The sequence below is a fragment of the Salvelinus alpinus genome, chromosome 15, assembly GCF_045679555.1.
Source record: "Salvelinus alpinus chromosome 15, SLU_Salpinus.1, whole genome shotgun sequence".
Taxonomy (NCBI): domain Eukaryota; kingdom Metazoa; phylum Chordata; class Actinopteri; order Salmoniformes; family Salmonidae; genus Salvelinus; species Salvelinus alpinus.
Window position 1 is genome coordinate 5,009,391 of NC_092100.1, and position 27,183 is coordinate 5,036,573.

At 45.6% G+C, this 27,183-nt stretch overlaps 1 protein-coding gene across 1 annotated transcript in view; it reads right to left on the reverse strand.

Moving 5' to 3' along the window:
* LOC139539404 (solute carrier organic anion transporter family member 2A1-like) overlaps nucleotides 1–22,199 on the reverse strand; it is a 96,789-nt gene extending 74,590 nt beyond the window's left edge. Inside the window, exon 1 of the mRNA XM_071342305.1 lies at nucleotides 21,999–22,199. Within this exon, the coding sequence (XP_071198406.1) occupies nucleotides 21,999–22,055 (57 nt within the window). The 5' untranslated portion in view covers nucleotides 22,056–22,199. The remainder of the gene's footprint in view (nucleotides 1–21,998) is intronic.
* Between the last annotated feature and the right edge of the window lie 4,984 nt (nucleotides 22,200–27,183).

A 27,183-nucleotide genomic window follows, 5' to 3' on the forward strand; every position in this document is an offset into this window, starting at 1 on the left:
CCCATCAGACCAACTCTTTGAAAGCCCTTCTCCAAGGTTCCCCAACTGGCAGTCTGCAGTTGCTTATATTTCACCCCCCAAGTATTCTGAGAAAAAATAAAATTAAAATAATAATAAACTTTTCATTGTTGGACAATAGAAGAATGTAAAAACACCAGCAAATCAGCTCCACGTGATTTCTAATGTAAGAAATCTGTTCCTAAGTATTTCCACGCATGATATAGAGACGTGATCGTAAACAAGGTTTTGAAATTATTATATTTTAGTCTAACATTGTATCTGTTTTGGGTTTCTTGCAGTCAATTTGCCATCTACAAATGATTTGTAATTATGTTCCGTAGGATCCTGTTGATAATCCCCGCCCTAGTCCTTGAGTAAAGGTAGCCAAATGTTGGATTTTCTCAGAGAGGCCAAGGTCACAAGATGTTGCACTAATTTGTCTTTGCGTGAATTTTTTTTTTTTTTGTATGATGAATTAACATTCCTCCCTTGTCATGTTTGTTTTATTAAAAACTAGTTGTCATCACATAGAGTGTGCAGGTGTTCTGACAGTTTGACCATTAAACACATTTCTACATAATAAACATTGTGGGGTTTCTAAAACACACACACACACACACACACACACACACACACACACACACACACACACACACACACACACACACACACACACACACACACACACACACACACACACCTCCCTTCCCTATAAAGATGAATGTCTCAGATGGTTTAATATCTTTGCCTCCCAGCTTCTGTGAAACCGTTTTTTTAAAGCTGACATACTGTATATTAACCCTGAGCTTCTGAGAAGAGGGCCGTGTTCAGCATGAAGAAAACATTTTTGAAAAGTAGTAAAAAAACAGGGAAATAGTCTGATTAAAAAAAACAGATTTTCGGGTTAACAAACGCCCCCGACCATAAGCCAGTTGTATAGCTCATACCCCATCGCTGTTTATGAGGAGGTGGTTACATGATGGTAGTTAACAAACACCCCCGACCATAAGCCAGTTGTATAGCTCATACCCCATCGCTGTTTATGAGGAGGTGGTTACATGATGGTAGTTAACAAACGCCCCCGACCATAAGCCAGTTGTATAGCTCATACCCCGTCGCTGTTTATGAGGAGGTGGTTACATGATGGTAGTTAACAAACGCCCCCGACCATAAGCCAGTTGTATAGCTCATACCCCATCGCTGTTTATGAGGAGGTGGTTACATGATGGTAGTTAACAAACGCCCCCGACCATAAGCCAGTTGTATAGCTCATACCCCGTCGCTGTTTATGAGGAGGTGGTTACATGATGGTAGTTAACAAACGCCCCCGACCATAAGCCAGTTGTATAGCTCATACCCCGTCGCTGTTTATGAGGAGGTGGTTACATGATGGTAGTTAACAAACGCCCCCGACCATAAGCCAGTTGTATAGCTCATACCCCGTCGCTGTTTATGAGGAGGTGGTTACATGATGGTAGTTAACAAACGCCCCCGACCATAAGCCAGTTGTATAGCTCATACCCCGTCGCTGTTTATGAGGAGGTGGTTACATGATGGTAGTTAACAAACGCCCCCGACCATAAGCCAGTTGTATAGCTCATACCCCGTCGCTGTTTATGAGGAGGTGGTTACATGATGGTAGTTAACAAACGCCCCCGACCATAAGCCAGTTGTATAGCTCATACCCCATCGCTGTTTATGAGGAGGTGGTTACATGATGGTAGTTAACAAACGCCCCCGACCATAAGCCAGTTGTATAGCTCATACCCCATCGCTGTTTATGAGGAGGTGGTTACATGATGGTAGTTAACAAACGCCCCCGACCATAAGCCAGTTGTATAGCTCATACCCCGTCGCTGTTTATGAGGAGGTGGTTACATGATGGTAGTTAACAAACGCCCCCGACCATAAGCCAGTTGTATAGCTCATACCCCGTCGCTGTTTATGAGGAGGTGGTTACATGATGGTAGTTAACAAACGCCCCCGACCATAAGCCAGTTGTATAGCTCATACCCCGTCGCTGTTTATGAGGAGGTGGTTACATGATGGTAGTTAACAAACGCCCCCGACCATAAGCCAGTTGTATAGCTCATACCCCGTCGCTGTTTATGAGGAGGTGGTTACATGATGGTAGTTAACAAACGCCCCCGACCATAAGCCAGTTGTATAGCTCATACCCCATCGCTGTTTATGAGGAGGTGGTTACATGATGGTAGTTAACAAACGCCCCCGACCATAAGCCAGTTGTATAGCTCATACCCCATCGCTGTTTATGAGGAGGTGGTTACATGATGGTAGTTAACAAACGCCCCCGACCATAAGCCAGTTGTATAGCTCATACCCCATCGCTGTTTATGAGGAGGTGGTTACATGATGGTAGTTAACAAACGCCCCCGACCATAAGCCAGTTGTATAGCTCATACCCCATCGCTGTTTATGAGGAGGTGGTTACATGATGGTAGTTAACAAACGCCCCCGACCATAAGCCAGTTGTATAGCTCATACCCCATCGCTGTTTATGAGGAGGTGGTTACATGATGGTAGTTAACAAACGCCCCCGACCATAAGCCAGTTGTATAGCTCATACCCCATCGCTGTTTATGAGGAGGTGGTTACATGATGGTAGTTAACAAACGCCCCCGACCATAAGCCAGTTGTATAGCTCATACCCCATCGCTGTTTATGAGGAGGTGGTTACATGATGGTAGTTAACAAACGCCCCCGACCATAAGCCAGTTGTATAGCTCATACCCCGTCGCTGTTTATGAGGAGGTGGTTACATGATGGTAGTTAACAAACGCCCCCGACCATAAGCCAGTTGTATAGCTCATACCCCGTCGCTGTTTATGAGGAGGTCGTTACATGATGGTAGTTAACAAACGCCCCCGACCATAAGCCAGTTGTATAGCTCATACCCCGTCGCTGTTTATGAGGAGGTGGTTACATGATGGTAGTTAACAAACGCCCCCGACCATAAGCCAGTTGTATAGCTCATACCCCGTCGCTGTTTATGAGGAGGTCGTTACATGATGGTAGTTAACAAACGCCCCCGACCATAAGCCAGTTGTATAGCTCATACCCCGTCGCTGTTTATGAGGAGGTGGTTACATGATGGTAGTTAACAAACGCCCCCGACCATAAGCCAGTTGTATAGCTCATACCCCGTCGCTGTTTATGAGGAGGTGGTTACATGATGGTAGTTAACAAACGCCCCCGACCATAAGCCAGTTGTATAGCTCATACCCCGTCGCTGTTTATGAGGAGGTGGTTACATGATGGTAGTTAACAAACGCCCCCGACCATAAGCCAGTTGTATAGCTCATACCCCGTCGCTGTTTATGAGGAGGTGGTTACATGATGGTAGTTAACAAACGCCCCCGACCATAAGCCAGTTGTATAGCTCATACCCCATCGCTGTTTATGAGGAGGTGGTTACATGATGGTAGTTAACAAACGCCCCCGACCATAAGCCAGTTGTATAGCTCATACCCCATCGCTGTTTATGAGGAGGTGGTTACATGATGGTAGTTAACAAACGCCCCCGACCATAAGCCAGTTGTATAGCTCATACCCCATCGCTGTTTATGAGGAGGTGGTTACATGATGGTAGTTAACAAACGCCCCCGACCATAAGCCAGTTGTATAGCTCATACCCCGTCGCTGTTTATGAGGAGGTGGTTACATGATGGTAGTTAACAAACGCCCCCGACCATAAGCCAGTTGTATAGCTCATACCCCGTCGCTGTTTATGAGGAGGTCGTTACATGATGGTAGTTAACAAACGCCCCCGACCATAAGCCAGTTGTATAGCTCATACCCCGTCGCTGTTTATGAGGAGGTGGTTACATGATGGTAGTTAACAAACGCCCCCGACCATAAGCCAGTTGTATAGCTCATACCCCATCGCTGTTTATGAGGAGGTGGTTACATGATGGTAGTTAACAAACGCCCCCGACCATAAGCCAGTTGTATAGCTCATACCCCATCGCTGTTTATGAGGAGGTGGTTACATGATGGTAGTTAACAAACGCCCCCGACCATAAGCCAGTTGTATAGCTCATACCCCATCGCTGTTTATGAGGAGGTGGTTACATGATGGTAGTTAACAAACGCCCCCGACCATAAGCCAGTTGTATAGCTCATACCCCATCGCTGTTTATGAGGAGGTGGTTACATGATGGTAGTTAACAAACGCCCCCGACCATAAGCCAGTTGTATAGCTCATACCCCATCGCTGTTTATGAGGAGGTGGTTACATGATGGTAGTTAACAAACGCCCCCGACCATAAGCCAGTTGTATAGCTCATACCCCATCGCTGTTTATGAGGAGGTGGTTACATGATGGTAGTTAACAAACGCCCCCGACCATAAGCCAGTTGTATAGCTCATACCCCATCGCTGTTTATGAGGAGGTGGTTACATGATGGTAGTTAACAAACGCCCCCGACCATAAGCCAGTTGTATAGCTCATACCCCATCGCTGTTTATGAGGAGGTGGTTACATGATGGTAGTTAACAAACGCCCCCGACCATAAGCCAGTTGTATAGCTCATACCCCATCGCTGTTTATGAGGAGGTGGTTACATGATGGTAGTTAACAAACGCCCCCGACCATAAGCCAGTTGTATAGCTCATACCCCATCGCTGTTTATGAGGAGGTGGTTACATGATGGTAGTTAACAAACGCCCCCGACCATAAGCCAGTTGTATAGCTCATACCCCATCGCTGTTTATGAGGAGGTGGTTACATGATGGTAGTTAACAAACGCCCCCGACCATAAGCCAGTTGTATAGCTCATACCCCATCGCTGTTTATGAGGAGGTGGTTACATGATGGTAGTTAACAAACGCCCCCGACCATAAGCCAGTTGTATAGCTCATACCCCATCGCTGTTTATGAGGAGGTGGTTACATGATGGTAGTTAACAAACGCCCCCGACCATAAGCCAGTTGTATAGCTCATACCCCATCGCTGTTTATGAGGAGGTGGTTACATGATGGTAGTTAACAAACGCCCCCGACCATAAGCCAGTTGTATAGCTCATACCCCATCGCTGTTTATGAGGAGGTGGTTACATGATGGTAGTTAACAAACGCCCCCGACCATAAGCCAGTTGTATAGCTCATACCCCGTCGCTGTTTATGAGGAGGTGGTTACATGATGGTAGTTAACAAACGCCCCCGACCATAAGCCAGTTGTATAGCTCATACCCCGTCGCTGTTTATGAGGAGGTGGTTACATGATGGTAGTTAACAAACGCCCCCGACCATAAGCCAGTTGTATAGCTCATACCCCGTCGCTGTTTATGAGGAGGTGGTTACATGATGGTAGTTAACAAACGCCCCCGACCATAAGCCAGTTGTATAGCTCATACCCCGTCGCTGTTTATGAGGAGGTGGTTACATGATGGTAGTTAACAAACGCCCCCGACCATAAGCCAGTTGTATAGCTCATACCCCGTCGCTGTTTATGAGGAGGTGGTTACATGATGGTAGTTAACAAACGCCCCCGACCATAAGCCAGTTGTATAGCTCATACCCCGTCGCTGTTTATGAGGAGGTGGTTACATGATGGTAGTTAACAAACGCCCCCGACCATAAGCCAGTTGTATAGCTCATACCCCGTCGCTGTTTATGAGGAGGTGGTTACATGATGGTAGTTAACAAACGCCCCCGACCATAAGCCAGTTGTATAGCTCATACCCCGTCGCTGTTTATGAGGAGGTGGTTACATGATGGTAGTTAACAAACGCCCCCGACCATAAGCCAGTTGTATAGCTCATACCCCATCGCTGTTTATGAGGAGGTGGTTACATGATGGTAGTTAACAAACGCCCCCGACCATAAGCCAGTTGTATAGCTCATACCCCATCGCTGTTTATGAGGAGGTGGTTACATGATGGTAGTTAACAAACGCCCCCGACCATAAGCCAGTTGTATAGCTCATACCCCATCGCTGTTTATGAGGAGGTGGTTACATGATGGTAGTTAACAAACGCCCCCCGACCATAAGCCAGTTGTATAGCTCATACCCCATCGCTGTTTATGAGGAGGTGGTTACATGATGGTAGTTAACAAACGCCCCCGACCATAAGCCAGTTGTATAGCTCATACCCCATCGCTGTTTATGAGGAGGTGGTTACATGATGGTAGTTAACAAACGCCCCCGACCATAAGCCAGTTGTATAGCTCATACCCCATCGCTGTTTATGAGGAGGTGGTTACATGATGGTAGTTAACAAACGCCCCCGACCATAAGCCAGTTGTATAGCTCATACCCCATCGCTGTTTATGAGGAGGTGGTTACATGATGGTAGTTAACAAACGCCCCCGACCATAAGCCAGTTGTATAGCTCATACCCCATCGCTGTTTATGAGGAGGTGGTTACATGATGGTAGTTAACAAACGCCCCCGACCATAAGCCAGTTGTATAGCTCATACCCCGTCGCTGTTTATGAGGAGGTGGTTACATGATGGTAGTTAACAAACGCCCCCGACCATAAGCCAGTTGTATAGCTCATACCCCGTCGCTGTTTATGAGGAGGTGGTTACATGATGGTAGTTAACAAACGCCCCCGACCATAAGCCAGTTGTATAGCTCATACCCCATCGCTGTTTATGAGGAGGTGGTTACATGATGGTAGTTAACAAACGCCCCCGACCATAAGCCAGTTGTATAGCTCATACCCCATCGCTGTTTATGAGGAGGTGGTTACATGATGGTAGTTAACAAACGCCCCCGACCATAAGCCAGTTGTATAGCTCATACCCCATCGCTGTTTATGAGGAGGTGGTTACATGATGGTAGTTAACAAACGCCCCCGACCATAAGCCAGTTGTATAGCTCATACCCCATCGCTGTTTATGAGGAGGTGGTTACATGATGGTAGTTAACAAACGCCCCCGACCATAAGCCAGTTGTATAGCTCATACCCCATCGCTGTTTATGAGGAGGTGGTTACATGATGGTAGTTAACAAACGCCCCCGACCATAAGCCAGTTGTATAGCTCATACCCCATCGCTGTTTATGAGGAGGTGGTTACATGATGGTAGTTAACAAACGCCCCCGACCATAAGCCAGTTGTATAGCTCATACCCCATCGCTGTTTATGAGGAGGTGGTTACATGATGGTAGTTAACAAACGCCCCCGACCATAAGCCAGTTGTATAGCTCATACCCCATCGCTGTTTATGAGGAGGTGGTTACATGATGGTAGTTAACAAACGCCCCCGACCATAAGCCAGTTGTATAGCTCATACCCCATCGCTGTTTATGAGGAGGTGGTTACATGATGGTAGTTAACAAACGCCCCCGACCATAAGCCAGTTGTATAGCTCATACCCCATCGCTGTTTATGAGGAGGTGGTTACATGATGGTAGTTAACAAACGCCCCCGACCATAAGCCAGTTGTATAGCTCATACCCCGTCGCTGTTTATGAGGAGGTGGTTACATGATGGTAGTTAACAAACGCCCCCGACCATAAGCCAGTTGTATAGCTCATACCCCGTCGCTGTTTATGAGGAGGTGGTTACATGATGGTAGTTAACAAACGCCCCCGACCATAAGCCAGTTGTATAGCTCATACCCCGTCGCTGTTTATGAGGAGGTGGTTACATGATGGTAGTTAACAAACGCCCCCGACCATAAGCCAGTTGTATAGCTCATACCCCGTCGCTGTTTATGAGGAGGTGGTTACATGATGGTAGTTAACAAACGCCCCCGACCATAAGCCAGTTGTATAGCTCATACCCCGTCGCTGTTTATGAGGAGGTGGTTACATGATGGTAGTTAACAAACGCCCCCGACCATAAGCCAGTTGTATAGCTCATACCCCGTCGCTGTTTATGAGGAGGTGGTTACATGATGGTAGTTAACAAACGCCCCCGACCATAAGCCAGTTGTATAGCTCATACCCCGTCGCTGTTTATGAGGAGGTGGTTACATGATGGTAGTTAACAAACGCCCCCGACCATAAGCCAGTTGTATAGCTCATACCCCATCGCTGTTTATGAGGAGGTGGTTACATGATGGTAGTTAACAAACGCCCCCGACCATAAGCCAGTTGTATAGCTCATACCCCATCGCTGTTTATGAGGAGGTGGTTACATGATGGTAGTTAACAAACGCCCCCGACCATAAGCCAGTTGTATAGCTCATACCCCGTCGCTGTTTATGAGGAGGTGGTTACATGATGGTAGTTAACAAACGCCCCCGACCATAAGCCAGTTGTATAGCTCATACCCCGTCGCTGTTTATGAGGAGGTGGTTACATGATGGTAGTTAACAAACGCCCCCGACCATAAGCCAGTTGTATAGCTCATACCCCATCGCTGTTTATGAGGAGGTGGTTACATGATGGTAGTTAACAAACGCCCCCGACCATAAGCCAGTTGTATAGCTCATACCCCATCGCTGTTTATGAGGAGGTGGTTACATGATGGTAGTTAACAAACGCCCCCGACCATAAGCCAGTTGTATAGCTCATACCCCATCGCTGTTTATGAGGAGGTGGTTACATGATGGTAGTTAACAAACGCCCCCGACCATAAGCCAGTTGTATAGCTCATACCCCATCGCTGTTTATGAGGAGGTGGTTACATGATGGTAGTTAACAAACGCACCCGACCATAAGCCAGTTGTATAGCTCATACCCCATCGCTGTTTATGAGGAGGTGGTTACATGATGGTAGTTAACAAACGCCCCCGACCATAAGCCAGTTGTATAGCTCATACCCCGTCGCTGTTTATGAGGAGGTGGTTACATGATGGTAGTTAACAAACGCCCCCGACCATAAGCCAGTTGTATAGCTCATACCCCGTCGCTGTTTATGAGGAGGTGGTTACATGATGGTAGTTAACAAACGCCCCCGACCATAAGCCAGTTGTATAGCTCATACCCCATCGCTGTTTATGAGGAGGTGGTTACATGATGGTAGTTAACAAACGCCCCCGACCATAAGCCAGTTGTATAGCTCATACCCCATCGCTGTTTATGAGGAGGTGGTTACATGATGGTAGTTAACAAACGCCCCCGACCATAAGCCAGTTGTATAGCTCATACCCCGTCGCTGTTTATGAGGAGGTGGTTACATGATGGTAGTTAACAAACGCCCCCGACCATAAGCCAGTTGTATAGCTCATACCCCGTCGCTGTTTATGAGGAGGTGGTTACATGATGGTAGTTAACAAACGCCCCCGACCATAAGCCAGTTGTATAGCTCATACCCCATCGCTGTTTATGAGGAGGTGGTTACATGATGGTAGTTAACAAACGCCCCCGACCATAAGCCAGTTGTATAGCTCATACCCCATCGCTGTTTATGAGGAGGTGGTTACATGATGGTAGTTAACAAACGCCCCCGACCATAAGCCAGTTGTATAGCTCATACCCCATCGCTGTTTATGAGGAGGTGGTTACATGATGGTAGTTAACAAACGCCCCCGACCATAAGCCAGTTGTATAGCTCATACCCCATCGCTGTTTATGAGGAGGTGGTTACATGATGGTAGTTAACAAACGCCCCCGACCATAAGCCAGTTGTATAGCTCATACCCCATCGCTGTTTATGAGGAGGTGGTTACATGATGGTAGTTAACAAACGCCCCCGACCATAAGCCAGTTGTATAGCTCATACCCCATCGCTGTTTATGAGGAGGTGGTTACATGATGGTAGTTAACAAACGCCCCCGACCATAAGCCAGTTGTATAGCTCATACCCCATCGCTGTTTATGAGGAGGTGGTTACATGATGGTAGTTAACAAACGCCCCCGACCATAAGCCAGTTGTATAGCTCATACCCCATCGCTGTTTATGAGGAGGTGGTTACATGATGGTAGTTAACAAACGCCCCCGACCATAAGCCAGTTGTATAGCTCATACCCCATCGCTGTTTATGAGGAGGTGGTTACATGATGGTAGTTAACAAACGCCCCCGACCATAAGCCAGTTGTATAGCTCATACCCCATCGCTGTTTATGAGGAGGTGGTTACATGATGGTAGTTAACAAACGCCCCCGACCATAAGCCAGTTGTATAGCTCATACCCCGTCGCTGTTTATGAGGAGGTGGTTACATGATGGTAGTTAACAAACGCCCCCGACCATAAGCCAGTTGTATAGCTCATACCCCATCGCTGTTTATGAGGAGGTGGTTACATGATGGTAGTTAACAAACGCCCCCGACCATAAGCCAGTTGTATAGCTCATACCCCATCGCTGTTTATGAGGAGGTGGTTACATGATGGTAGTTAACAAACGCCCCCGACCATAAGCCAGTTGTATAGCTCATACCCCATCGCTGTTTATGAGGAGGTGGTTACATGATGGTAGTTAACAAACGCCCCCGACCATAAGCCAGTTGTATAGCTCATACCCCATCGCTGTTTATGAGGAGGTGGTTACATGATGGTAGTTAACAAACGCCCCCGACCATAAGCCAGTTGTATAGCTCATACCCCATCGCTGTTTATGAGGAGGTGGTTACATGATGGTAGTTAACAAACGCCCCCGACCATAAGCCAGTTGTATAGCTCATACCCCATCGCTGTTTATGAGGAGGTGGTTACATGATGGTAGTTAACAAACGCCCCCGACCATAAGCCAGTTGTATAGCTCATACCCCGTCGCTGTTTATGAGGAGGTGGTTACATGATGGTAGTTAACAAACGCCCCCGACCATAAGCCAGTTGTATAGCTCATACCCCGTCGCTGTTTATGAGGAGGTGGTTACATGATGGTAGTTAACAAACGCCCCCGACCATAAGCCAGTTGTATAGCTCATACCCCGTCGCTGTTTATGAGGAGGTGGTTACATGATGGTAGTTAACAAACGCCCCCGACCATAAGCCAGTTGTATAGCTCATACCCCGTCGCTGTTTATGAGGAGGTGGTTACATGATGGTAGTTAACAAACGCCCCCGACCATAAGCCAGTTGTATAGCTCATACCCCATCGCTGTTTATGAGGAGGTGGTTACATGATGGTAGTTAACAAACGCCCCCGACCATAAGCCAGTTGTATAGCTCATACCCCATCGCTGTTTATGAGGAGGTGGTTACATGATGGTAGTTAACAAACGCCCCCGACCATAAGCCAGTTGTATAGCTCATACCCCATCGCTGTTTATGAGGAGGTGGTTACATGATGGTAGTTAACAAACGCCCCCCGACCATAAGCCAGTTGTATAGCTCATACCCCATCGCTGTTTATGAGGAGGTGGTTACATGATGGTAGTTAACAAACGCCCCCGACCATAAGCCAGTTGTATAGCTCATACCCCATCGCTGTTTATGAGGAGGTGGTTACATGATGGTAGTTAACAAACGCCCCCGACCATAAGCCAGTTGTATAGCTCATACCCCATCGCTGTTTATGAGGAGGTGGTTACATGATGGTAGTTAACAAACGCCCCCGACCATAAGCCAGTTGTATAGCTCATACCCCATCGCTGTTTATGAGGAGGTGGTTACATGATGGTAGTTAACAAACGCCCCCGACCATAAGCCAGTTGTATAGCTCATACCCCATCGCTGTTTATGAGGAGGTGGTTACATGATGGTAGTTAACAAACGCCCCCGACCATAAGCCAGTTGTATAGCTCATACCCCATCGCTGTTTATGAGGAGGTGGTTACATGATGGTAGTTAACAAACGCCCCCGACCATAAGCCAGTTGTATAGCTCATACCCCATCGCTGTTTATGAGGAGGTGGTTACATGATGGTAGTTAACAAACGCCCCCGACCATAAGCCAGTTGTATAGCTCATACCCCATCGCTGTTTATGAGGAGGTGGTTACATGATGGTAGTTAACAAACGCCCCCGACCATAAGCCAGTTGTATAGCTCATACCCCATCGCTGTTTATGAGGAGGTGGTTACATGATGGTAGTTAACAAACGCCCCCGACCATAAGCCAGTTGTATAGCTCATACCCCATCGCTGTTTATGAGGAGGTGGTTACATGATGGTAGTTAACAAACGCCCCCGACCATAAGCCAGTTGTATAGCTCATACCCCATCGCTGTTTATGAGGAGGTGGTTACATGATGGTAGTTAACAAACGCCCCCGACCATAAGCCAGTTGTATAGCTCATACCCCATCGCTGTTTATGAGGAGGTGGTTACATGATGGTAGTTAACAAACGCCCCCGACCATAAGCCAGTTGTATAGCTCATACCCCGTCGCTGTTTATGAGGAGGTGGTTACATGATGGTAGTTAACAAACGCCCCCGACCATAAGCCAGTTGTATAGCTCATACCCCGTCGCTGTTTATGAGGAGGTGGTTACATGATGGTAGTTAACAAACGCCCCCGACCATAAGCCAGTTGTATAGCTCATACCCCGTCGCTGTTTATGAGGAGGTGGTTACATGATGGTAGTTAACAAACGCCCCCGACCATAAGCCAGTTGTATAGCTCATACCCCGTCGCTGTTTATGAGGAGGTGGTTACATGATGGTAGTTAACAAACGCCCCCGACCATAAGCCAGTTGTATAGCTCATACCCCGTCGCTGTTTATGAGGAGGTGGTTACATGATGGTAGTTAACAAACGCCCCCGACCATAAGCCAGTTGTATAGCTCATACCCCGTCGCTGTTTATGAGGAGGTGGTTACATGATGGTAGTTAACAAACGCCCCCGACCATAAGCCAGTTGTATAGCTCATACCCCATCGCTGTTTATGAGGAGGTGGTTACATGATGGTAGTTAACAAACGCCCCCGACCATAAGCCAGTTGTATAGCTCATACCCCATCGCTGTTTATGAGGAGGTGGTTACACATGATGGTAGTTAACAAACGCCCCCCGACCATAAGCCAGTTGTATAGCTCATACCCCATCGCTGTTTATGAGGAGGTGGTTACATGATGGTAGTTAACAAACGCCCCCGACCATAAGCCAGTTGTATAGCTCATACCCCATCGCTGTTTATGAGGAGGTGGTTACATGATGGTAGTTAACAAACGCCCCCGACCATAAGCCAGTTGTATAGCTCATACCCCATCGCTGTTTATGAGGAGGTGGTTACATGATGGTAGTTAACAAACGCCCCCGACCATAAGCCAGTTGTATAGCTCCTTTCTATCGCTGTTTATGAGGAGGTGGTTACATGATGGTAGTTAACAAACGCCCCCGACCATAAGCCAGTTGTATAGCTCATACCCCATCGCTGTTTATGAGGAGGTGGTTACATGATGGTAGTTAACAAACGCCCCCGACCATAAGCCAGTTGTATAGCTCATACCCCATCGCTGTTTATGAGGAGGTGGTTACATGATGGTAGTTAACAAACGCCCCCGACCATAAGCCAGTTGTATAGCTCATACCCCATCGCTGTTTATGAGGAGGTGGTTACATGATGGTAGTTAACAAACGCCCCCGACCATAAGCCAGTTGTATAGCTCATACCCCATCGCTGTTTATGAGGAGGTGGTTACATGATGGTAGTTAACAAACGCCCCCGACCATAAGCCAGTTGTATAGCTCATACCCCGTCGCTGTTTATGAGGAGGTGGTTACATGATGGTAGTTAACAAACGCCCCCGACCATAAGCCAGTTGTATAGCTCATACCCCATCGCTGTTTATGAGGAGGTGGTTACATGATGGTAGTTAACAAACGCCCCCGACCATAAGCCAGTTGTATAGCTCATACCCCGTCGCTGTTTATGAGGAGGTGGTTACATGATGGTAGTTAACAAACGCCCCCGACCATAAGCCAGTTGTATAGCTCATACCCCGTCGCTGTTTATGAGGAGGTGGTTACATGATGGTAGTTAACAAACGCCCCCGACCATAAGCCAGTTGTATAGCTCATACCCCATCGCTGTTTATGAGGAGGTGGTTACATGATGGTAGTTAACAAACGCCCCCGACCATAAGCCAGTTGTATAGCTCATACCCCATCGCTGTTTATGAGGAGGTGGTTACATGATGGTAGTTAACAAACGCCCCCGACCATAAGCCAGTTGTATAGCTCATACCCCGTCGCTGTTTATGAGGAGGTCGTTACATGATGGTAGTTAACAAACGCCCCCGACCATAAGCCAGTTGTATAGCTCATACCCCATCGCTGTTTATGAGGAGGTGGTTACATGATGGTAGTTAACAAACGCCCCCGACCATAAGCCAGTTGTATAGCTCATACCCCGTCGCTGTTTATGAGGAGGTCGTTACATGATGGTAGTTAACAAACGCCCCCGACCATAAGCCAGTTGTATAGCTCATACCCCATCGCTGTTTATGAGGAGGTGGTTACATGATGGTAGTTAACAAACGCCCCCGACCATAAGCCAGTTGTATAGCTCATACCCCATCGCTGTTTATGAGGAGGTGGTTACATGATGGTAGTTAACAAACGCCCCCGACCATAAGCCAGTTGTATAGCTCATACCCCATCGCTGTTTATGAGGAGGTGGTTACATGATGGTAGTTAATGATGTCTCAGTGTTTGTTTCATATGTCCTCATTTTGTGGCTTTAAGAGCACACACACACACACACACACACACACACACACACACACACACACACACACACACACACACACACACACACACACACACACACACAGTAATCACACACACACACACACACACACACACACACACACACACACACACACACACACACACAGTAAGCACACACACACACACACACACACACACACACACACACACACACACACAGTAATCACACACACACACACAGTAATCACAAACACACACAAAGTAATCACACACACACACACACAGTAATCACACACACACACACAGTAATCACACACACACACACACACACACACACACACACACACACACAGTAATCACACACACACACACACACACACACACACACACACACACACACACACACACACACACACACACAGTAATCACACAGTAATCACACACACACACACAGTAATCACACACACAGTAATCACACAGTAATCACACACACACACACACACAGTAATCACACACACAGTAATCACACACACACACACAGTAATCACACAGTAATCACACACACACACACACACACAGTAATCACACACACACACACACACAGTAATCACACAGTAATCACACACACACACACACACACACACACACACACACACACACAGTAAGCACACACACACACACACACACACACACACACACACACACACACACAGTAATCACACACACACAAACCGTAATCACACACACACACACAAACAGTAATCACACACACACACACACACACACACACACACACACACACAGTAATCACACACACACACACAGTAATCACACACACAGTAATCACACAGTAATCACACACACACACACACAGTAATCACACACACAGTAATCACACACACACACACAGTAATCACACAGTAATCACACACACACACACACACACAGTAATCACACAGTAATCACACACACACAGTAATCACACAGTAATCACACACACACACACACACACACACACACACACACACACACAGTAATCACACACACACACACACACACACACACACACACACACACACACACACACACACACACACACACACACACACACACACACACACACACACACACACACACAGTAATCACACACACACAAACCGTAATCACACACACACACACAAACAGTAATCACACACACACACACACACACACACACACACAGTAATCACACAGTAATCACACACACACACACACAGTAATCACACACACAGTAATCACACACACACACACAGTAATCACACAGTAATCACACACACACAGTAATCACACAGTAATCACACACACACACAGTAATCACACAGTAATCACACACACACACACACACACACACACAAACAGTAATCACATACACACACACACACACACACACACACACAAACAAACAGTAATCACATACACACACACACACACACACACACAAACAGGAACCACATACACACACACACACACACACACACACACAAACAAACAGTAATCACATACACACACACACACACACACACACACACACACACACACACACACACACACACACACACACACACACACACACACACACACACACACACAGTAATCACACACACAAACCGTAATCACACACACACACACACAAACAGTAATCACACACACACACACACACACACACACACAGTAATCACACAGTAATCACACAGTAATCACACACACACACACAGTAATCACACACACAGTAATCACACAGTAATCACACACACACACACACAGTAATCACACACACACACACAGTAATCACACAGTAATCACACACACACACACACACAGTAATCACACAGTAATCACACACACAGTAATCACACACACACACACACACACACACACACACACACACACACACACACACACACACACACACACACACACACACACACACACACACACACACACACAAGCAGTAATCACAGCCGTTTGCCTCTTCATCCGCTACGATTCCTCTTAGACGACACACACACACCACATTCCTGCAGTAAGCACCTGGGGTTTGAGCTGGACCACCTGGTCTGGGTGTGTGTGTGTGTGTGTGTGTGTGTGTGTGTGTGTGTGTGTGTGTGTGTGTGTGTGAGAATACTGTGTGTGTGAATACTGTGTGTGTGTGTGATTACTGTGTGTGTGTGTGATTACTGTGTGTGTGTGTGTGTGTGTGTGTGTGTGTGTGTGTGTGTGTGTGTGTGTGTGTGTGTGTGTGTGTGTGTGTGTGTGTGTGTGTGTGTGTGTGTGTGTGTGTGTGTGTGTGTGTTGTCATAACATGTACCATAGGGTTTAGGATTTGCAATAACGGCCAATCCACAGAACTAATCTGTATCTGAAGGGACCTACCGCAGTCCTACCCTGTTCCCTGTGAGAACCCTGAAAGAATTTCAGGCTCACAGTGGATTTGGAGTTCCTGAGTTCCCGTGTTCCCGAGTTCCCGTGTTCCCGAGTTCCCGTGTTCCCGAGTTCCCGTGTTCCTGTGTTCCTGAGTTCCCGTGTTCCTGTGTTGGACAGAGTCCGACATTCCTTCTCCCTACCAACACCTCTTTGTATCATATATCAGACACAAGCATCAGAGGGTCAGTTTACATTGTAACAACATGTACACAATGACACATTGTACTGTAAGCTGCCAATGCTGGCTCTAGAGAACAGCTCTGATGATACATTATAATTAGATAGAAATATATCTGTGGTGTTGCTAATATAGCCTCAGACATTCAACTTTTCATTTATGCTTTATTTATTTTTTGAATTACATTCAAACATTGTTCCACTTTTTCTCAAGGGGCCCCGATGTATGCCATGAAAAACGCATCACACCACCAGCCTGCAAATGTTGACACGTGGTATGATGGATGCAATGTACTGGTTTTCTCCAGAGCCTATAGTCCTCGTAAAAGTCTGAAACTGGGACTCATCAGACCAAGGCAATGTTTTAACAATTCTCCATTGTCCAAGTGTTTTTTATTCCCTAGCCCACTGCGACTGTAGTTTCTTCTTGTTGTTTTTTTCCCCTGAAAGAAGCAGAAATCTAAGGTCGTTGGCTATCACACCCAATTTGCGTCAAGGTACGGACGACTTGTGCATTGTTTGAGCACCAATTTGCACTGGACTGTCACAGTTGTAGCCAATTGTAGCCTGTCTGTTGCTCTGCACAATTTGTCAGCCTCCTTTGTCCTCTTTCATCAATGACATGCTGCTGGCTGGATGTCGTTCGGGTGGTGGAACCATTCTTGATACACACGGGAAACTGTTTGAAAAAAAAAAACTTGCAGCGTTGCAGTTCTTGACACACAAACCGGTGCGCCTGGCACCGGCTACGATACCCCTTTCAAAGGCACTGAAATATTTTGTCTTTCCCCATTCACCCTCTGAATGGTACACATACACAATCCATGTCTCAAGGCTTAAAAATCATACTTTAACCCGTCTCCTCCCCCTTCATCTACACTGACTGAAGTGGATTTAACAGGTGACATCAATAACGGAGCATAGCGTTCACCTGATCAGTCTATGTCGTGGAAAGAGGCATTCCTAATGTGTTGTACACTCAGTGTATTTGTTAATATTGCAGACTCAATGAGTCACGGAGCCATTTCGTTGTTCTCTCTTTCTATGAAATCAGTCTTACTACAGTCCGCTGCAGGTTTGGCAATACTTCGTTTCAGTATGACTAACTGAATGTATGCAAGTTACTCTGGAAATACAAAAAAGGAGAACCCTCAATTCATTCATTTACTTTTTCAGTGACTAGCTACATCGGGAAACTCTAATGAATTCAGACGTTCAGTAAAAGTGTCTGTCTCAGAAAAATCAACATTTAAGGCTTATCTATAATGGGCTTTATTAAAAGGTGTACCAAAAAGACATTCCACCTGTTACGCATTCCACGTTTGATATATTATCATCAGACGGAAGAGATCGGAATGTTCAACAAGTTATCGAGCCAATAGCCTAGCGAGCCTAGTCCATAATATTTGGATATTCATGTTATTACGCACCAAAAAAATGGGGGTAGTAAAATCATAGATCACCTCTTTGTGACAGCCTACGACACAAATGGCACCCTATTTCCTATATAGTACACTACTTTTGACTAGGGCTCTGGTCAAACGAAGTGCACTATGTAGGGAATAGGGTTCCATTTGTGCCCATAGGGCTCTGGTCAAACGAAGTGCACTATGTAGGGAATAGGGTTCCATTTGTGCCCATAGGGCTCTGGTCAAACGAAGTGCACTATGTAGGGAATAGGGTTCCATTTGGGGCATGAACCCTAGTCAAAAGTAGTGCGTTATATTATATATATATATATATATATATATATATATATATATATATATATATTTACCTTTATTTAACTAGGCAAGTCAGTTAAGAACAATGTCATATTTTACAATGACGGCCTATTATGCAAGGATTAGGATGCTATTTGGGCCACATTGTTATGTCAGAGCAGATGTTGGGACATCCGTCATTAACACCATTTAGTGGCCACAGATAGCGACCGCACGCACACACACACACACACACACACACACGTTGTAGATCATAGATACCCACAAACATAGTTTGACAAACACAAGAGCACTCACATACACACACCTTCCAGTCTGGGGATTGGTAATTAACCATATGTACGTCAAATAGACCAGAGAGAAGAGAGAGATTCCAGGAATAGTTGTTGCCAGGTTACTGAAGTAATATTCTGAACAATCCCTCCACTGGGCACAGAAGTCAATTCGGCGTCTGTTCCAAGTTGGTTCAACGTCATTTTATTGACGTGGAAACAACGTTGATTCAGCCAGTGTTCCCTGTGGGCAGGTGTAACACTAGCCAACATAAATCTAGATTACATCATTAGTATTTTACTCATCTAGTTATGACCTGTTTTTTTAACATAGAAATTATAGCTATTTGATGCATTTTCTTGCTTGATCATGTGACCTATACAATTGTCCTTAAATCCTCTTAAGGATCCACCATTTTTTTCATTTTTTGTGTGCCTAAAATAACATACCCAAATCTAACTGCCTGTAGCTCAGGCCCTGAAGCAAGGATATGCATTTTCTTGGTAGCATTTGAAAGGAAACACTTTGACGTTTGTGGAAATGTGAAAGGAATGTAGGAGAATATAACAATAGATACTGGTAAAAGATAATACAAAGAAAACGAAATGGTTTTTTTGTATACCATCTTTAAAACGCAAGAGAAAGACCATAATGTATTATTCCAGCCCAGGTGCAATTTAGATTTTGGCCACTAGATGGCATCAGTGTATGTGCAAATTTTTATACTGATCCAATGAATCATTGCATTCCCATTCAATTAAAAAAAAAATCTAGACTGCCCAAATGTGCCTATTTGGTATATTAATAACTTTAAGTAAAAAACTGTGCACTCTCTTCAAACAATATCATGGTATTCTTTCACTGTAATAGCTACTGTAAATGGACAGTGCAGTTAGATTAACAAGAATTTAAGCTTTCTGCCCATAACAGATATGTCTATGTCCTGGGAAATGTTCTTGTTACTTACAACCTCATGCTAATCGCATTAGCCTACGTTAGCTCAACCGTCCCGTGGGTGGGACACCGATCTGTAAACCGGGAGATCCTTAAGAGGTGTTATAAGGAATGTGAAATGATTTGTACTTTTACGTTTGATACTTATGCAGAGGTAGACAAAATACTCAATTGTCATACTTGAGTAAAAGTAAAGATACCTTAATATAAAATGGCTCAAGTAAAAGTAACCCAGTAAAATACTACTTGAGTAAAACTCTAAAAGTATCAGACTAAATTGTCATACTTGAGTCAAAGTAAACGCTATACATCGAATTCCTTTTATAAATCACACAAGTCCCTTTTTTATCAACAAAATTGACAGCCAGGGGAACACTCCAACATTCAGACATAATTTACAGACAGCCAGGTGAACACTGCAACACTCCAACATCATTACAGACAGCCAGGGGCACACTCCAACACTCAGACATCATTACAGATAGCCAGGGGAACACTCCAACACTCAGACATCATTACAGATAGCCAGGGGAACACTCCAACACTCAGACATCATTACAGATAGCCAGGGGTACACTCCAACACTCAGACATAATTTACAGACAGCCAGGGGAACACTCCAACACTCAGACATAATGTACAGACAGCCAGGGGTACACTCCAACACTCAGACATAATGTACAGACAGCCAGGGGTACACTCCAACACTCAGACATAATTTACAGACAGCCAGGGGAACACTCCAACACTCAGACATAATTTACAGACAGCCAGGGGAACACTGCAACACTCAGACATAATTTACAGACAGCCAGGGGAACACTCCAACACTCAGACATAATTTACAGACAGCCAGGGGAACACTCCAACATTCAGACATAATTTACAGACAGCCAGGGGAACACTCCAACATTCAGACATAATTTACAAAAGGAAGCATTTCTGTTTAGTGAGTCCGCCAGATCAGATGCAGTAGGGATAACCAGGGACGTTCTCTTGATAAGTGTGTGAATTGGACCATTTTCCTGTCCTGCTAAGAATTCAAATTTTAACTAGTACTTTTGGGTGTCAGGGGAAAATGTATGGATTCATTTTCTTTAGGAATGTAGTGAAGTAAAAGTAGTCAAAAAATATAAATAGTAAAGTACAGATACCCATCCAAAAACGACTTAAGTAGTACTTTAAATTATTTTTTAATTAAGTACTTTACACCATTGTAGTTACGTATATTTAAAACCAAATACTTTCAGACTTTTACTCAAGTAGTATTTCACTGGGTGACTTTCACTTGAGTCATTTTCAATTAAGGTGTCTTTACTTTTACTCAAGTATGACAATTGGCTGAAAGCCGTGGTATATCAGACCGTATACCATGGGTATGATTAAAAAAAAAAGGACTATTTGCTGTTCTAATTACTTTTTGTAACCAGTTCATAACAGTGATAAGGAACCTCTGGGATTGGTGGTATATGACCAATATACCACGGCTGTGGGCTGTATCCAGGCACTCCGCGTTGCATCGTGCATAAGAAGAGCCATTAGCCATAGTACCTCGGCCATATCCCACAAATCCCAGAGGTGTCTTATTGCCTAATTATATAATTTCTATAGTAAAAAAAAAAAAACACGTCACAACTACGGAAGTTAATTGTATATACTTCCTGGCTCAACATCGGTACCTGAGTGTGACAGCATGGACCGAATGTTGCTATTAAAAGATTTTAGAAAGTTGCTTATTAAAAAGATTGTAGGAGGTTGCCATTACAATTCAAATCAGAGGTGCGAACTGGGAAAATCTCTTAAAGACATTTTTGAATAAGTTTGTTTAGGTACATTTCTCTCTTCAAATCAACAACAACCCCCAAAAATGTTACATCCTAATCATACTATAGTATGACTATCCCTAATACATGAATGAATAATAAAAACATACCTTTATATTGCTGAACACTGATCTTGGTTTCTTCATATCCTTGACAGAAATCTCCATTTTTTTTGTGAAGAATAAAGGTATCCAGAGAAGAGAGAGAGAGAGAGAGAGTCCAGTCCAGTCTAGTAGAACTCAGCTGTTGAGAGTGGGGGAAATGAGTGAGTCTCTCCGTGTTGGAGTCAGAGGGGGTAATAGCTCTCTCTATGTCCCACAGTGTTCTACTCTGGTGAGTCTCTATGAGCTTTTATGGCTCACAGTGATGTAATGAGGCCGGGTTCAGCCCACAACTCCACGCGCACAATGTTTTGAACGCAATGATGAAAGACCGTATTTGGCACACATGACCTGTTTTTACGCACGCTGCACAGTGATTGTTTTTACTCAACGGTTAAAAAAAAACGAATTATGTAATTGTTTAAACAAACATCTAATAAACAAGTCTAGTTCGACACAAATGTAGTCAATGTTTAAATGTAATTTCCTGTATGTAAATTATTTTTCAATATAAAAGTATTGTTCAGTTTAAAACGTTTTAAATTGACCATCCAACAAAAGTTTCTTTAACAGTTCAGCATTTCAAAAAGTTTGACAAGTTTTTTTCTTATAGCCATAATTAAAAAATATCTTTATAGATATGATGCAAAGGTAAAAAGTCTGGGTCTAGGCTGAGAGACATAAATAACAAATCTGTTACATGTTGACCTTCGTGTCATCAATGAGAATGACCAATTAGCTAAGTTATTGGTCAACCGTACTGCCCCCAAAATCCCTTTGAAAGTGAGACAGACACACACCCCCTTCCCTCCCTCGACAAACATCCAACAGGTGGTTCCCTGTTCACCTGGTAATCGGTGTTCTTCTGATAAATCACACACGAGCCTTACAAATCACTGTTTGAAAACAAAATGTGTCATTATTCCAACAAAGCCAGTTAAAGGCTTAGCAGCAACACACAGTGGGAACCGTTACAAAGGTGAAGCCAGAAAGAAAAGGGCGGGAACAAAGACTACAATAAATCAACGACAGCGTGAAATGATTTCTAGTTTGTCGACGTACTCTGGCAGGTTAGAAACGATTCACATTAAATGAGGCGTTACTTTAACCTTGATTGAGCTTCTGTTACTGCTGTTATAGACCGAGTGTACAAAACATTAGGAACACCTGTTCTTTCCATCACATAGACTGACCAGGTGAATCCAGGTGAAAGATATGATCCCTTATTGATGTCACTTGTTAAATCCACTTCAATCAGTGTAGATGAAGGTGAGGAGACGTGGTTAAAGAAGGATGTTTAAGCCTTGAGACAATTGAGACATGGATTGTGTATGTGTGCCATTCAGAGGGTGAACGGGCAAGACAAAAGATTTAAGGGCCTTTGAACGGGGTATGGTAGTAGGTACCAGGGGCACCAGTTTGTGTCAAGAACTGCAACGCTGATTGATTTTTCACGCTCAACAGTTTCCCATGTGTATCAGGAATGGTCCATCACAATAAAGGACATCCAGCCAACTTGACACAACTGTTGGAAGGATTGGAGTCAACATGGGCCAGCATCCCTGTGGAGCGCTTTCAATATTAGGAAACTGTCATAGCTTCAATTGTCTCAAGGCTTAAAAATCCTTCTTTAACCATGTCTCCTCCCCTTCATTTACACTGATTGAAGTGGATTTAACAGGTGACATCAATAAGGGATCGTAGCTTTCACCTGGATTCACCTGGTCAGTTCTGGCCTTTCCAGGGAGTTTTTCCTAGCCACCGTGCTTCTACACCTGCATTGCTTGCTGTTTGGAGTTTTAGGCTGGGTTTCTGTACAGCACTTTGTGACATCTGCTGATGTAAGAAGGGCTTGATAAATACATTTGATTGACACGCTGGTCTGTTGCAGCACATAGGACACGCTGGTCTGTTACAGTACATAGGACACGCTGGTCTGTGGCAGGACATAGGACACGCTAGTCTGTTACAGTACATAGGACATGCTAGTCTGCGGCAGGACATAGGACAAGCTAGTCTGCGGCAGGACCTAGGACAAGCTAGTCTGCGGCAGGACATAGGACATTCTAGTCTGCGGCAGGACATAGGACATTCTAGTCTGCGGCAGGACATAGGACATTCTAGTCTGCGGCAGGACCTAGGACATGCTAGTCTGCGGCAGGACCTAGGACATGCTAGTCTGCGGCAGGACCTAGGACATGCTAGTCTGCGGCAGGACCTAGGACATGCTAGTCTGCGGCAGGACCTAGGACATGCTAGTCTGCGGCAGGACCTAGGACATTCTAGTCTGCGGCAGGACATAGGACATGCTAGTCTGCGGCAGGGCATAGGACATGCTAGTCTGCGGCAGGACATAGGACATGCTAGTCTGCGGCAGGACATAGGACATGCTAGTCTGCGGCAGGACATAGGACATTCTAGTCTGCGGCAGGACATAGGACATTCTAGTCTGCGGCAGGACCTAGGACATTCTAGTCTGCGGCAGAACCTAGGACATTCTAGTCTGCGGCAGGACCTAGGACATTCTAGTCTGCGGCAGGACCTAGGACATTCTAGTCTGCGGCAGGACCTAGGACATGCTAGTCTGCGGCAGGACCTAGGACATGCTAGTCTGCGGCAGGACATAGGACATGCTAGTCTGCGGCAGGACATAGGACATTCTAGTCTGCGGCAGGACATAGGACATTCTAGTCTGCGGCAGGACATAGGACATTCTAGTCTGCGGCAGGACATAGGACATGCTAGTCTGCGGCAGGACATAGGACATTCTAGTCTGCGGCAGGACATAGGACATTATAGTCTGCGGCAGGACATAGGACATTCTAGTCTGCGACAGGACATAGGACATTCTAGTCTGCGGCAGCACCTAGGACATTCTAGTCTGCGGCAGGACCTAGGACATTCTAGTCTGCGGCAGGACCTAGGACATTCTAGTCTGCGGCAGGACCTAGGACATTCTTGTCTGCGGCAGGACCTAGGACATGCTAGTCTGCGGCAGGACCTAGGACATGCTAGTCTGCGGCAGGACCTAGGACATGCTAGTCTGCGGCAGCACCTAGGACATTCTAGTCTGCGGCAGGACATAGGACATTCTAGTCTGCGGCAGGACATAGGACATTCTAGTCTGCGGCAGCACATAGGACATTCTAGTCTGCGGCAGGACCTAGGACATTCTAGTCTGCGGCAGGACCTAGGACATTCTAGTCTGCGGCAGGACCTAGGACATGCTAGTCTGCGGCAGGACCTAGGACTTTCTAGTCTGCGGCAGGACCTAGGACATTCTAGTCTGCGGCAGGACATAGGACATTCTAGTCTGCGGCAGGACATAGGACATTCTAGTCTGCGGCAGGACATAGGACATTCTAGTCTGCGGCAGGACATAGGACATTCTAGTCTGTGGCAGCACCTAGGACATTCTAGTCTGCGGCAGGACTTAGGACATTCTAGTCTGCGGCAGGACCTAGGACATTCTAGTCTGCGGCAGGACCTAGGACATGCTAGTCTGCGGCAGGACATAGGACATTCTAGTCTGCGGCAGCACCTAGGACATTCTAGTCTGCGGCAGGACCTAGGACATTCTAGTCTGTGGCAGGACCTAGGACATTCTAGTCTGTGGCAGGACCTAGGACATTCTAGTCTGTGGCAGGACCTAGGACATTCTAGTCTGTGGCAGCACCTAGGACATTCTAGTCTATGGCAGCACCTAGGACATTCTAGTCTGTGGCAGCACCTAGGACATTCTAGTCTGTGGCAGCACCTAGGACATTCTAGTCTGTGGCAGCACCTAGGACATTCTAGTCTGTGGCAGCACCTAGGACATTCTAGTCTGTGGCAGCACCTAGGACATTCTAGTCTGTTGCAGGACATAGGACATTCTAGTCTGTGGCAGCACCTAGGACATTCTAGTCTGTGGCAGGACCTAGGACATTCTAGTCTGTGGCAGCACCTAGGACATTCTAGTCTGTGGCAGCACCTAGGACATTCTAGTCTGTGGCAGGACATAGGACATTCAAGTCTGTGGCAGGACATAGGACATTCTAGTCTGTGGCAAGACATAGGACATTCTAGTCTGTGGCAGGACATAGGACATTCTAGTCTGTGGCAGGACATAGGACATTCTAGTCTGTGGCAGGACATATGACATTCTAGTCTGTGGCAGGACATAGGACATTCTAGTCTGTGGCAGGACATAGGACATTCTAGTCTGTGGCAGGATATAGGACATTGTAGTCTGTGGCAGCACCTAGGACATTCTAGTCTGTGGCAGCACCTAGGACATTCTAGTCTGTGGCAGGACCTAGGACATTCTAGTCTGTGGCAGGACATAGGACATTCTAGTCTGTGGCAGCACCTAGGACATTCTAGTCTGTGGCAGCACCTAGGACATTCTAGTCTGTGGCAGGACATAGGACATTCTAGTCTGTGGCAGCACCTAGGACATTCTAGTCTGTGGCAGGACATAGGACATTCTAGTCTGTGGCAGGACATAGGACATTCTAGTCTGTGGCAGGACATAGGACATTCTAGTCTGTGGCAGGACCTAGGACATTCTAGTCTGTGGCAGCACCTTGGACATTCTAGTCTGTGGCAGCACCTTGGACATTCTAGTCTGTGGCAGGACCTAGGACATTCTAGTCTGTGGCAGGACATAGGACATTCTAGTCTATGGCAGGACCGAGGACATTCTAGTCTGTTGCAGGACATAGGACATTCTAGTCTGTGGCAGGACCTAGGACATTCTAGTCTGTGGCAGGACCTAGGACATTCTAGTCTGTGGCAGGACCTAGGACTTTCTGGCCATTTCATTAGAAGAAAGGTGTTCACATACATCACATTATCATTTAAAACTAAAGATATTCTGTCCTTAAAGACTCACGGCAGCCATTTTAGCACTTTTCCTGCTGAAAAACAATTTCCCACGTATAAATACAGTAACGTACACACACTTAAGGGTTAAAAAAATATGTTGAGCAAAATAGTTAAACAACTGCAAATGTCATGCAGTTGGTCTGATGGTGCCCCCTTTCATGTCATTGGTCTCCCCCCTTTGCTTGAGGAACAATAGAGGAAAGATGGCTCTTTGTCTGTCGTACAGCAGGGGAACATTGTCGTTGTCAATCCATACTGGGCATGCGTTCCAAATGGCACCCTATTCCCTATGTAGTGCACTACTTTAGACCAGGGCCCATAGGGA